Here is a 13,483-nt window from a genome sequence, read left to right as displayed (position 1 = left end):
CTGATAGATTTGAACTGCTGACTGTGAGAATAGAAGCCCGATTCGTAACCAACAACAATTAACTGGCATAGAATAATATTATTCATGGAATTAACCAGTAAACATAAGCCATCTTCATGGTATTTCAAAACCAAAAAACAAAGCCCACATGTTTCCAGTTTTTCAGTAGGAGAGGGCCAGATTATTGGTTTGTCCTCTTATATGTATGGTACCAAAGATGGAAAGGATATAAGGAAGTTCTTTTGCCTTTAAGGTATTATCTTCATAAATTGAGTTGAGTAGAAATGTATTTGGTTTGGCAAGTTCATCTTTTAAAAGCCAATCCTTTACCCATAAAGATGGTTACACTTCTGTGCATGTTGTTTATATCAAGTAGTGCTCAGATTATAGACAGTACTAGTGATCACTTGTTGAATTTCTAAGAAGCAGGTACTGTACTGCATGCTTTAGTATTTTACCTTTTAGCTGATTTCATAGCCCAGGAAAATGTGTGACCAAAGAGTACCAATACCTACTGTAAAAAGGGAAGATCTACGGAATGTTCTTGTAAAAAATTAAATGTCATGTGTGACAGGAAGCATGTGGCCTTTTCTTTTACTTCCTTTGTTTGATTGCATGTTCTTTTAGGTCTCTAAAAAAGTAGCTGATTTAATCCTTGAAAAACAGCCTGCTTATGTAAAGGTAGGATAATATTTGTTATTTTCTTTTGGTAAAAATTTTAAAATGCTTGAGTGTTTCTAGTTATTTTCTCATACTAAAATTTAAAAAAATGTTTGATTTAAAAAATGTTCAAGTTACAGTAGAAACGGTTATATAATAGTCATTTTGCCATTGTATAGCAACATGTTTGCTATATTGTATGTATTCATGTGTGTGTACATGTTTGGTTGTATGTATGTTTTTCTGTCTCCTTCGGAGGTATTTACCAAATGTAATTGGATCCCATATTTTGTACATAAGGCCGCTGAGTCATTACTAATTCAATGGCACTTAACAGCAACAACCAAAATGAAGTAGAATTTCTGTATCTGATTCTTAACTAATCTCTTTGGTTTCCTAAACTTTAGAAAGGTCAGTGAAAATTAGTTCTATGTGCTTTGTAATAGATCAGTAATGTTGATTGCTGTATGGCCATGTAACAGTCAGGCTTTAAAACATGATAAAATTGGAGTTATCTATCAGAGAGTCTTTTCATCAGAAAATCAGACACTTCAAAACCCACTGAGATCTATACCAGTGCTTAAATGAAGACGTTCATTGTCTTAATAAACATAAATCATGTTGTCATATCCTTAATTACCTTGTGAAATTCTGTTTGGTGGGAACATGTAAATTGATGTATTATTAGTATTTGTTTATTCTTGTCTAAAGCAGATTGGGTCTAGATTTCATTACAAGCAGTACTGATGAAATATTTAATCATATATCATTGTGAAAGTCAATTGAAACTTGTCATTTTAGGGATTCTTATGAAAAATTTACTAATAACTTTCAAGTTCAGGTATTTTTGTAGTTACTTTATTTTCCAAGTAGACTTTTCTTTGAAACCTATGAGTTTCTGTTAGTTACAGTACCATATGAATAAGAAGGAAAAAGAAAATCACCTCAAACAAGAATCTATACTTAATCTTTCCCTAGGAACTTGAACGTGTTACCTCATTACAGACAGGACTTCAGCTGGCTGCTGTTATCTGCACAAATGGGAGGAGGTATTGCATATGATGATCTTTTATTTTTCAAGTTGGAACATGCTTCAATAAATGTGAAATATAATGTGGATAGTTGATTTTCTATTAGGACTATGATTTAAAATATCCATTAACTGAATTTATATTATGACTTAAAAATTGTGCTAAGAAGGTAATGGGTTAAAAAGTTTCACTGTTTTTGTATTGTTTAGATCAGGGCTTTTCAAACTAAGTGTGATGAGGACCTGTACTTTTTTTTTCTTCCAATTTTCAATCTGTCACTGACTGATATTTTTGTAAAATTTGATAAAATCAAATTACTACGAAAATGAAAAATTTAAAAACCCAAAAGGCATACAAAATACAGTCCTCTTTCTTACTTTATTATTAGACTCATCAGGCATAACTTCATTCTGTCAAATTTTGCTCTTAAGTGTTTTAAATGTGTACTTTCACTTCCTCTACTTTTCTTGTCATGGACCAGTAACAGTTCTGATTGGCACCTGTCCACCCACCACGCTTAGAGCAGTGCTTGTTTAGATTGAGCCATTGAATAAATTTGTAAAATTGTAGTCAAAACTCTTAATTTTAATAGTAATCCTGGCTGCTGCCTTCTTACTTTTCTAATTGTTCTGTGTGGATAATATTCTTCTTATGCTGAGACATTTCAATTATGTACTGTTCACTTTTGCAGACACTTGAATATTGCAAAAGAAGGTTTTACTCAAGCTAGTTTAGGCCTGCTTGCAAACCAAAGGAAACGCCAGTTGCTGATTGGACTTCTAAAATCTCTGAGAACTATAAAAACTTTGGTATATACAAATTACGTTTTAAAAATTAAAACTTAACTTTGTGGTTGAAACAGATTTTACCTTTGATTTTTTTTTTCTCCCCCAGCAAAGAACAGATGTCCGCTTAAGTGAAATGCTGGAGGTAAGTTAACAAGACCTAGCAGTTTGGTAACCCTGATAATGTTATAAGAAAATAATAATGTACCTAATAATGTACAAAATTCAGATGTACATTTTTCTCAAATTTGGTATATGGTATAAAGAGTAATTTTTAGATGTGTAAAGGTATTTGCTCTAGGGTATTTTCTACTGACGAGGGACCTTCAAAAAGTTCGTGGAAAGATGGAACTAAAAGAAAGTGAATTTTTTCCATGAACTTTCTGAATCCCCCTCATATATACTTGATTTAGAAAAATAAAAATTTATTTGGTGACAGTTTACTTTATAGCAATGTGGGCATGTCAACGTCATGTCATTTGATTATATTGCATTCAGATGATCTTTTGTATATAACATATAGCAGTGATTTAAGGCATATGCTATCTTTTCGTTATGTTAGCTATTTCATATCTTAATTGGTTGTCTGAGCGAGCCATCTGTTTTCTTTTTAATGCGTTTCTTAGCATTCTCTATTTGCTTCTGTTATAATATTGACCAAAGCACATTGTAGTATGTGCTTCCTCACAATACTTGAGTTCCTTGGGGCAGGCACTTTTTCATCCTCCCATCAGCCCCAGTGGTTTAAACTGCATTTGTTGAATTTAGATATAAGCATAGGGGCATTCTTGTAGGCTTTTTGCATAATCACTTTATTGCTTTTGATTTTAGTTATCCACTAAACTAGAGTTCTGAGAAGCCCATATGAAAAGTGCATTTCACATTAAGTTACTGTTGAGATGATAAAAATATTCAGAGGCTATTAATTGTCCAAATTTCTTAGAAATATCTATTAAGTTTTGGTGGTTTGTTGTAGTTGTTGTTAGGTGCCATTTAGTCGGTACTGACTCAGCGATCCTATGCTCAACAGAACGAAACACTGCCCGATCCTGGGCCAACCTCATAATTGTTGCCACACTTGAGCCCATTGATGTTGTCACTTTGTCAATCGATGTCGCTGGGGGTCTTCCTCTTTTTCTCTGTCCCTCCACCTTACCAAACATGATATCCTTCTCCAGCAACTGGTCCCTCCTGACCATATGAGAGGCGAAGTAGGAGTGGCGAAGTATGTCTAAAGTATGAGAGGCGAAGTTTGGCCATCCTGGCCTCCAAGGAGCACTCTGGATGCACTTCTTCCAACACAGATCTGTTGGTTCTTTTGGCAGCCCATGGCACTTTCAATATTCTCCTCCAACACCATAACTCAAAAGCATCAATTCTTCTACGGTCTTTCATATTCACTGTACAGCTTCTGCATGCATATGAGGTTATTGAAAATACCATGGCTTGGGTCAGGCACACCTTAGTCCTTAAGCTGACATCTTTGCTCTTCACTTTAAAAAGGTCTTGTGCAGCAGATTTGCCTAATGCAACATGTTGTTTGATTTGTTGACTGCTACTTCCATGAGTGTTGATAGTTGATCCAAGAAGAATGATGTCTTTGACAACTTCAATTTTTTCTCCATTGATAAGAATGTTGTTTATTGGTACAGTGGTGAGGATTTTTGTTTTCTTTACATTGAGGTACAATCCATACCCAAGGCTGTGCTCTTTGATCTTTATCAGCAAATGTTTTAAGTCCTCTTCACTTTCAGCAAGCAAGGTTGTATCATCTGCATATCACAAATTCTGGGTGTCAGCTCTAGGGCAAGGTTTTCTTTGTGTCAGCTCTGGAGGAACAGTCTTTGTGTCCTTCCAGCATCTGTGAACCTGATGTTCTGTGGAGATTTCCATGTATCTTGGCTTCAATCTTCCCGTGGTTCTATGGGGTTCTCAGCGTAGGGGCCCTGGGTCTGCAGAACACATTTGCACTCTCCTCTCATCTTTCTTGTTGGTGGCCAGGTCCTTCTCTCTCTGCTAACTTCTACCCCCTTTTATGTCTTGTAAGAGGTGTTCAATGAAGCAAGATTAGGGTAAGGCGTATCTTGAGAGTCAATCTCTTTTAAGATATAAAAGATATTAAACTCAGAACAGAGAACAGAGAGCAGAGAGCAGAGATGGGGTAAGATAGATGCCAACATACATGGAGCTCTCCAAGGAACCAGGAAGCAGAAGGTAAAGAGACAAGGATGGTTCTCTGGACCCTTTGAGTCAGGCTTCTAGTCTTCTAAACTGTGAGAAAACAAATTCCCCATCTGTTTGTGTTTTTGTTTTAGCAGCACTAGATAACTAAGACAAGTATGAACAGAGATTTGCTTTTTTTCAGAGACTAAGCAAAATATTTCCAGCCTAATGCCTTCTGTTGTTATCTTAAAGGAAGAAGACTATCCAGGAGCTATTCAGTTGTGTCTGGAATGTCAGCAAGCTGCCAGCACTTTTAAACATTATAGTTGTATAAGGTAAGATAATATATACATTTCAAAGCTGCCTTTATTTTCAGTTTTTAATGAGGATTGTATGGCATGTAATGTTAATAAACATTGAACGTTAATATGAAATGCTTTGTTCTGTTATGGGATTCTTATTTTTCAAGGAGCAGTATAGTAACACTACAAGTAATAGTTCTGAAGATTTGTAAGATTAGATCGTTTTTAATCATGACCCACTTGTCACCTTAGTGAAACCCTTTTTCCCCCCCATAATATTTCCAATCTGATGAGTTTCATTTTTATAGAATGGTAGAGAAAAATAAATTAATGTATTCATATCTCCATTGCATCCCTTGAGAATTCCTCTTCTTTAACTTGGTTTAGCTTCTCAATATTGAGAGTGTTACTGGTTTTTAAGATCCAGATGGTTCAAGTGTTTGACCTATCATAATAGGAATTCTGGAATATGTAAGTGTGATATTAATTTTTATAATGACTTTTTGTAATATTTAAGAGATTATATATTGAATGGTCTATATACTTTGTTTAATTATTTATAAAATATACAGTGTAAAAATGGCTACTACATTCTTTGCTGCTAGTTCGAACTTTACTAATAGTTTTTTGGTTTGCTCAACATGAAGCGTTTGCCGTATCTGTTGTAGTAGCTTAAGGAAGGGGGCTCTAATCCTGGATTTAATCTTCATTACTTCTGTAAAGCCAGCACAGATCATATAATCTAAATAAAATAGTTTTCTTGCCATGCAGTCGAGTTTCAAATGAAATCTGCTACCTATCCCAGAATGCAATCTTGTGGTCTCTCTGTATGGAGATTCTGGCAGGCAGTGATACTGAAAATGTTGATTGCAAGTATCTGAAAAATAAAAGAATTGTGGTACAGCAACATTAGTATGGAGTCCTGGTGTGGTACTGCCGGTTAATGCACTGGATTGCAGGTTGGTTTGAACCATAAGGTTGGTGGTTCAAGCTCACCAGCCACTCCTTGGGAACCCTATCCATGTCTCTATGAGTTGTAACTGGCTCGACTGCAGTTAACAACAACAAACAACATTAATATTGGTTCAGATTAAGTTTTTCTTTTAATATAGTCTCAAATTTTTTGTCCATACCAAACCTAGGTTAAGGGATAGATTTTCTTTTTTTCGTTCCAAAGCTAATATACTGATTTTTTTCTTTTGGATCTTGCAGATTGAAGTTCCATCCTTTAAATTTTATTAGGAAGCACATAATTGGGTAGATACCAGTTATATTTTGCTTTTGTTGATTTTGATCTTGATCAGTAGTTAAATGTTTGCAATTTGATTAGGTCATTTCTACTATTTAGATTGAGTAGATAGTGAATTATCTCTAGTATATTGAGTATGTCTGGAACTGTCATACAAGGCTTTAAGATTTGGAAAAGCTTATAGTACCCAATTAGTTCATTTTTGTGGTGATACATTTGTTAGAGTGGTACTAGTTTGTGATTGGGTGGAATAATTTAAGTAGTTACATATTTACTGAGTTTTTGCTGGTACCAGGCACTTCACCAGGAAATGTTATATTGGAGAACAGTACGTGTGGTAATAGTGATATCCCTAGTTTTACAGAGTACTGCTTTATGAAGAGGGATGGGCATTGGAGTAGGTACAGTGGGATGGGCCTTGGGGAGGAGGAAATTGAGTGCACAGTGGAAGCACTGGGATCTAACTCCTTTGGGGGTCAAGTAAGACTTCTGGAAGAGGACCTTGGGGAAGAATCAGACCAAGATGTAAGGGGTTGAGGGTAAGAGATACCCAAAACCCCATTACTATTGACTTTTGAATCATTGTGACCTTACAGAGTAGAAGCAGCCCAGGTAGCATAGAGAATTACGAGCTGGGCTGCTAACCGCAAGGTCAGTAGTTCAAATCCACAAGTCTTTCTGCTCCCATAAAGATTTACAGCCTTGGAAATGCTGTACAGGGTCATTATGAGTTGGAACTGAGTCGGTGGCAGACAACCAGGACAGAGTAGGACTGGCTGGTGGGTTTGAACTGCTGACCATGCGGCTAACAGCTAACCCTGAACCCACTGCATTAGCAGCGATCCTTGAGAGATTCCAGGAAATTAGCAGCATAGAAGTCATAGTTAGAACTAACATAGTTAGTTCTAGCATAGCTAGAACAATCAAGCTCTTCAAAATCAAAGACAAGGAGAGAATCCTAAAAGCAGCCAGGGAAAAGAGAAGTGTTACTTACAAAGGCAAGCAAAATCAGATTAAGCTCTGACCTCTCAGCAGAAACCATGTAAACAAGAAGGCAACGGGGAGACATATATAAAATCTGAAAAGAAAAAAAAACCAAACTGCCAACCGAGAATTGTCTAGCCAGCAAAACTGTCAATCAAATATGATGGTGCAATCAAAACATTCTAGGATAAACAGAAGCTAAAGAGATTTTGTCAAAGCCAATTTAGCGTTTCAAAACAACTAGACAAGAAGTAAAGTGTGTTGATACCAGCGTAAACAATGTCACTGTTCATTGTCTTAAAAACTCTTAAATGGTATTGAGTTTTACTTGTGTATATATTCACCAAAAATAGATTGAAAATACTATTTTTGAAAAGTGATATTTAACCTTCGTGGGGACAGATTTGGGAGCTGGTTGCAGTATATCTGTTAAGTGCAAGGTGAGGAAATTTTGTATGTAGAGGAATATAGAGGTAGGATTAGCAGAACAGTTTGAGTCCTCTAAGATGAAAGACGTTTTATTCTGGCATCCTTGTTTAGTGTTTTTATTGATTAGATGCATTATTTTTATTCTTTGCATTTATTTTTCTTTCTTTTGCCCTTTCTCTTTTGGTCTTCCAAAGCCTAACACTTTACCTATATTTTCTCTCTTTCAGTTGGGCTTGTTCAGACAGGATTCGTCAACACTTTAGAAATTCATGTAGTTGTTGACCTGCAGTTGTGAAATTTAGCCAAACACAAGATTTCATCTTTGCTTGGACCTGAGTGAATCAGAGTGAAACATCATTTGACACTTTGGAAATCACAGGATTAGTAATTAATTTTTAACTGAATTCAGATATTCTCATTTCCTTTAGCATTTAAATTCATTTTCATTTCTGTCAATCACTAGCGAATCATAAAATGCATCTGCTCTAGAAATGTCCTTTAAGAAGCATAACTCAGTGAGATTTGGGGTTTTATGACTCCATGATTCAGAACCATTTCTGGATTCTAGTGTGATTTTTATAGTGCAGGCAAATTCATGCTGCAGGAAAATGTTCCTGCTCACATATCTCTTTGTGTTCCCTTGGTAGATCTTGTGTTCTTCCTTGTTTCCTGGTCATATCTCTCCTTTATTGGAAATAAAGTTTTTGATTGAGGGCAGAGACCTTGAGGTCTTAGGAGAAGTCATTGTTATTGTTATGTGCTGTTAAGTTGGTTCTGACCTATAGTCACCATGTGTATGTAGGGTTTCTGAGGAGCAGCTGCTGGTGAGCTTAAACCACCAACCTTGTGGTTCAAACTGACTTTGCAGTTCAGTGCAATAATCCACAGCAGCACCAGGAGAGGGGGTTAGAAGTGATTATATGGAACAACTAAGGGCTGACTTTTATGATTCTGAAAGTAGGAAAACTATAATTCACATATTTTCTTCTGTTTAATGAGCCACTGATTTTATTTCTAGTTGTTGTTAAGTGCCATTGAATTGGTTTCGATTTGTAGCGAGGGGTTTCTAAGGAATGGCTAGTGGAGTTGAACCACCAGCCTTGCAATTCAAACCAACCTTTAGGTCCAGTGCTTATCCTACAGTGCACACTAGGTTCTAGTAAGTCTAAGATTATACAGCTGTTGTTAAGTGTCATCGAGTCAGCTCCAATTTACAGCTACCCTATATAGTGTTTTTGAGGAGCAGCTGGTGGGTTTGAACCACTGACCTTGTGGTTAACAGTTTAGTGCTTATCCTACGGTGATACACCACATGAATTGCCAAATTAAGATCATGATGTACTTGGTTGAAAAATGGGAGAGAAGCAGTGATTGTTTGGTACCGTGTATCTTCCTTATGATGTATGTTGTGGTCCAACATCATTAATAAAAGATACGGAAATACCAGATTCGTTCACTTTTTGCAGTTGACATTTTTATATTGTTTGACATTTCTTAAGTTGATTGACAGAGTCATATAGTTGGGCTTTATTGGGGGTAAGACTCAGAATGTGTTTATGTTAAAGTACATGTACATCTCTGAAAGAAGCATTTTTTTTATTCACTTGAAATTTATCTAAATTAGTTTTGAGGAAAGTTAATTTAAAACTCAAAACTTTTATTGTTTTTTTTTTTTTTCATTTGTAAAAGGGAACCTGAGAACATTCTGTCTTGTGTGTTCAGAAGTTTGCATGCCATTGAAACTAGTATGTTCAGTACTATACCAAGGGGCTTTCAAAAAGTTAATGGAAAATGGAATGAGATGATAATGGAATTCTTCCACAAACTTTTTGATGTTAGGGTGGCACTGTAGGCTAAGCATTGGACTGCTAACCAAAAGGTCAGCAGTTTAAGCCCACCAGCTACTCTTTGGGAACCCTATGCAGGGTTGCTGTAGTTGGAACTGACTTGACAGCACTTAACAACAACAACTTTAATATAGATAAATGTTTTCAATTTCTAATAATTTTTAAGGTATCTTTTTGTTTTGGGTCAGAATATTTTGTTTACAGTTTAATGAACACTGTAGGCAGTAGGAGAGATTTTTTTTACAAAAAATCAGAGTGATGCACACGGCTTCTATGAACCAGTACAGCAGATGTACCATTTTTCTCTTTTTTAGGGCTCAGGCAGGGCAGTGGGAGGACTTCTGCCTTGAGAAGTCTTTGAACATTGAGTAGTTCTGCAGAATCATGAGGCATGTTTGCTAGAGCCATTGATAGCGTTCATACTTACATCATGAGTCCTTTTTGCCTGGGCTAATTGGACTGAATTATTGAAACCAACTGCATTTGTTATCTTTTATCCTAACTTGTTTCCCCAAGCCTCATGCCATTTAAAAATAATTTAATAAAAATAATGGAGTCCTGGTATGACACTCTGGGTTAATGTGCTGGACTGCAAGGTTGGTGTTTCAAGTTCACCAGCCACTCCTAGAAAACCGTGTACAGGGTCGCTATGAGTCAGAACATGCTCGATGGCACTTACAACAACAATAACATACACATGGCAGAAACACAATATGTAAGCTAAAAGGTCTTAAACAAAAGGCAGAGTTTTTTTCTTCTGCCTCGCCCATCATTCCCTTTCTGTTTCCACTTTTACTGCTAATTTATTTTCTTAGATTTTATTATAGTTTCAGTGCTAAAAGATATTTCAATAAAATACCTTTTCTTGGTTGATCACTGTTGACTTCCCTTGATAAAGTACCAATAGAAGATAGGAGTTGGGCATACTGCTTTTTACTTCTCTTGTTTTTCTGATTTTGTTAGTGACATTTTTACTTGGGAACATTTATGACATCTATATTTTTGCTGGTGTGCACTGTAGGGCAAGCATTTGACTGCTAACAACAAGGTTGACAGTTCAAACTAATAGCCACATCTTGGGCACTATATACAAGGTCACTAGGAGTCAGAACTGGCTCTATGGCACTTAACAACAACAGTGTTGGTGTGGTTCTGTAGGATAAGCCAGGACTGCTAACCATATAGTCAGTGGGTTCACGCCTATGAGGTTTCTTGGAAACCCTGTACAGGGCTAGTGTGAGTTGGAACTGATTCAGTGACACTTAGCAACAAATTATTTTTGCAACTGTTTATAAGCCTTTTGTGCTTTGTCAGTAGCTTACTTCTGAGAAAAATTGAGCTAATTGAATTGTCATTTGTTGTATTGTTATTAATTTTTATTATTGTCTATAAAATTAGAGTGATGACTTTTATAATCTGAAAAGTAATATTTTGTTTCAAATGAAAATGTCCCTAACATCAAGCTCCTTTGTTGTTTTTTCCTTTTCTTGAAGCTTTTTATATTTTTTTTTTGAAGGTTATTACTTTTCAGCTGTTATCATTTCTTATATAATAAATCCTTTTTGTGTATGCCTTTGTCATGTTTTGGTACAGCTGCCTCTTAGAGAATTTTTTTTTTTTTTTGGATACAAGATACAGATGAGAAAAACTTTGATATTATTTCCATTTAGTCTGCAGAAATACTTAAAGTAAAATTTACTTTCTCATGAAAAAATGTAGGCCATTACTCAGCTGTTTTCTAGAACAGAAATCAGATGCTATATTCATTCTCATTTCATTGTAAATGCTGGCATTCTTTTTTTGAGTAGCTTGTAGAATTTTCTCTTTTTCTTTTGTGTTCTAATACTTTACCAGTTGTCTGGGAAAACTACCTATGTCAGACTCTTTGCTCTCTTATTTATTTAATGCTTATCTCCATGAGATGCTGTGTTATTTATTATAACCAGAGTTGTTTACGTTTGTTAGTTGTCTAACAGTTTGTCATCATTTACTATAGGGCCTGTGGGATCATATGCCAGTAAAGAGTACACAGATAGTCATCCTAGGTACTTAAGTTGTGAGTGGTGGTGGTGGTGGTTATGTGCCTTGGAGTCGGTTCTGACCCATAGCGACCCTGTACAGGGTTTCCGAGACTGTAAATCTTTATGGGAGCAGAAAGCCTCATCTTTCTCTCGCGAAACAGCTGGTAGTTTCGAACTGCCGACCTTGTGTTTCACAGCCTGATTCGTAACCACTATGCTACCAGAGCTCCTTAAGTTGTGAGTAGTTCACCTCTTACATCCCTGACTGAATGGGAAGCATGGGACTTTATAGGAGCAGGAGTGGAAGCTAGACACTGTTAGCTAAGCAGTACCGACTGAACCATAATTCTAAAGTAGATTTAATATTATTTTCTCACTAAAACTTTATTTACTTTAGGTTTTAAGAATGTGTCATGATGATGGTGATAGAATTGCAATACATATTATTTGGAGATGTTTTGAGCATGTTGTTTTAAGTGATGTCGAGTCAGTTCTGACTCATAGTGACTCTGTATGGGGTTTCCTAGGAGCAGCAGTGGGTTTGAACTGCTGACCTTATGGTTAGCAGTCCAGTGCTGATCCTCCAGTACCACACCAGCATATACTCCCCTTACTGGTGGACTGTAGCTTCCTTTCTGGTGAATGACTGGATTCTGGGCTAGGCCAGGGAGATCTGAGCAGAGATCTCATGTGGTTTATGGAGCTCTATTGCAGCCTGGCTTGAAGGATACCTTAAAGTTGTTGGTTTAGTTTCAGAACATTTGAAATTAGTTTTTTTCTGGTACCTGTGATTAGGTTGGAATCCTTGGATTAGGCTTCAGAACTAACTAGGTTGGAATTTCTAGATTGAAACACAACCTAACAAGTAGATGTATAGTATAGACTTAGCAGTCCCTTACTTAAATTTATTCTAGAAAATTTAGTGTTTTACTGAATCATATGTAAAGACCCCATGGTAATTGGTATTCCGCGTCATGGAACTTTAGAGCTGGAAGCAACCCTTTAGATCTAGCCCACTTTAGATGATGCCCAAAGACATTAAGGAGTTTCATTCACATACATTACATGACTTGTTAATAAAAGACCAAGGAAAGATCAACATCATTAAATTGCTAATTACCTCTGTACCATCTTTCCTCTGTTCTGTCAAATTTGTACAAAATTTTTATTTCTAAGCAGTCTTTCTAGGATGTGTATGTGTTGTAAGTTAAACTTTTTAAAACACTCAGTTATTTGTGGCTATATTATCTGTAATGTTTTCTGTAGTGATGCTAAACATACTCTATAGAATTATTTTGATTTATTCCATTCAGCTTGCAAGTAGCCTTTGATAGCTCCTTAACCTTCCATATTAGAACTAGTAATTTTTGTACCCAGTGGTTATGAATCAGGCTGCTAACCTCAAGTTCGGCAGTTCGAAACTTCCAGTGGTTCCATGGGAGAAAGATGAAGCGTTCTGCTCCCGTAAAGATTTACAGCCTTGGAAACCCTGTGCAGGGTCACTATGAGTCGGAACCAACTCCACAGTACTTAACAACAACAACAACAACAACAACAACGGAGTATGTTTATCAAAATACAAATAGATGCTATTAAAATGCTTTGATTACTTAAGTGACGTAAATTCATGTTTCTAAGTAGTCATTAAGGACTTCTTTAAAAGCTGGAGTCAATATGTCAGTCCTTAACAGCATAATTTTTATACATGTCCTTTAATTAGTAGTAAATTGTCAAAGTGCAGTCATAGTTTTTTTTTTTATTTTGAATTGAGTGAAAGTTTACAGGGCAGACCATCAATTTTATATTCTATACATCATACACTTTGTTTCATTACAATTATTATAATCCCCTCTGTGTACCATCAGTTAACAATATTTCTCTCTATTCGTTTTAGCTTTTTTTTAAACACTCAGGCATATAAAATAATTTAAACCACCAAAGGGCACATTCATAATAATTTAAACCACCAAAGGGCACATTCATAATAATTTAAACCACCAAAGGGCACATTC

General features: G+C 36.0%; 1 protein-coding gene across 1 annotated transcript in view; it reads left to right on the top strand.

Moving 5' to 3' along the window:
- The window catches only part of CCDC132 (coiled-coil domain containing 132), a 145,947-nt gene that overhangs the window by 23,833 nt on the left and 108,631 nt on the right, over positions 1-13,483 (top strand). The window contains exons 5-9 of the mRNA XM_006834292.1: positions 628-681; positions 1,639-1,709; positions 2,383-2,500; positions 2,586-2,621; positions 4,892-4,974. Of these exons, the coding sequence (XP_006834355.1) occupies positions 628-681; positions 1,639-1,709; positions 2,383-2,500; positions 2,586-2,621; positions 4,892-4,974 (362 nt within the window). The remainder of the gene's footprint in view (positions 1-627; positions 682-1,638; positions 1,710-2,382; positions 2,501-2,585; positions 2,622-4,891; positions 4,975-13,483) is intronic.

Source organism: Chrysochloris asiatica, unplaced genomic scaffold, assembly GCF_000296735.1.
Source record: "Chrysochloris asiatica unplaced genomic scaffold, ChrAsi1.0 scaffold00010, whole genome shotgun sequence".
Classification (NCBI taxonomy): domain Eukaryota; kingdom Metazoa; phylum Chordata; class Mammalia; order Afrosoricida; family Chrysochloridae; genus Chrysochloris; species Chrysochloris asiatica.
Note: the sequence above shows the minus strand (reverse complement) of the source record. Positions and strands in the feature narration are given on the sequence as shown.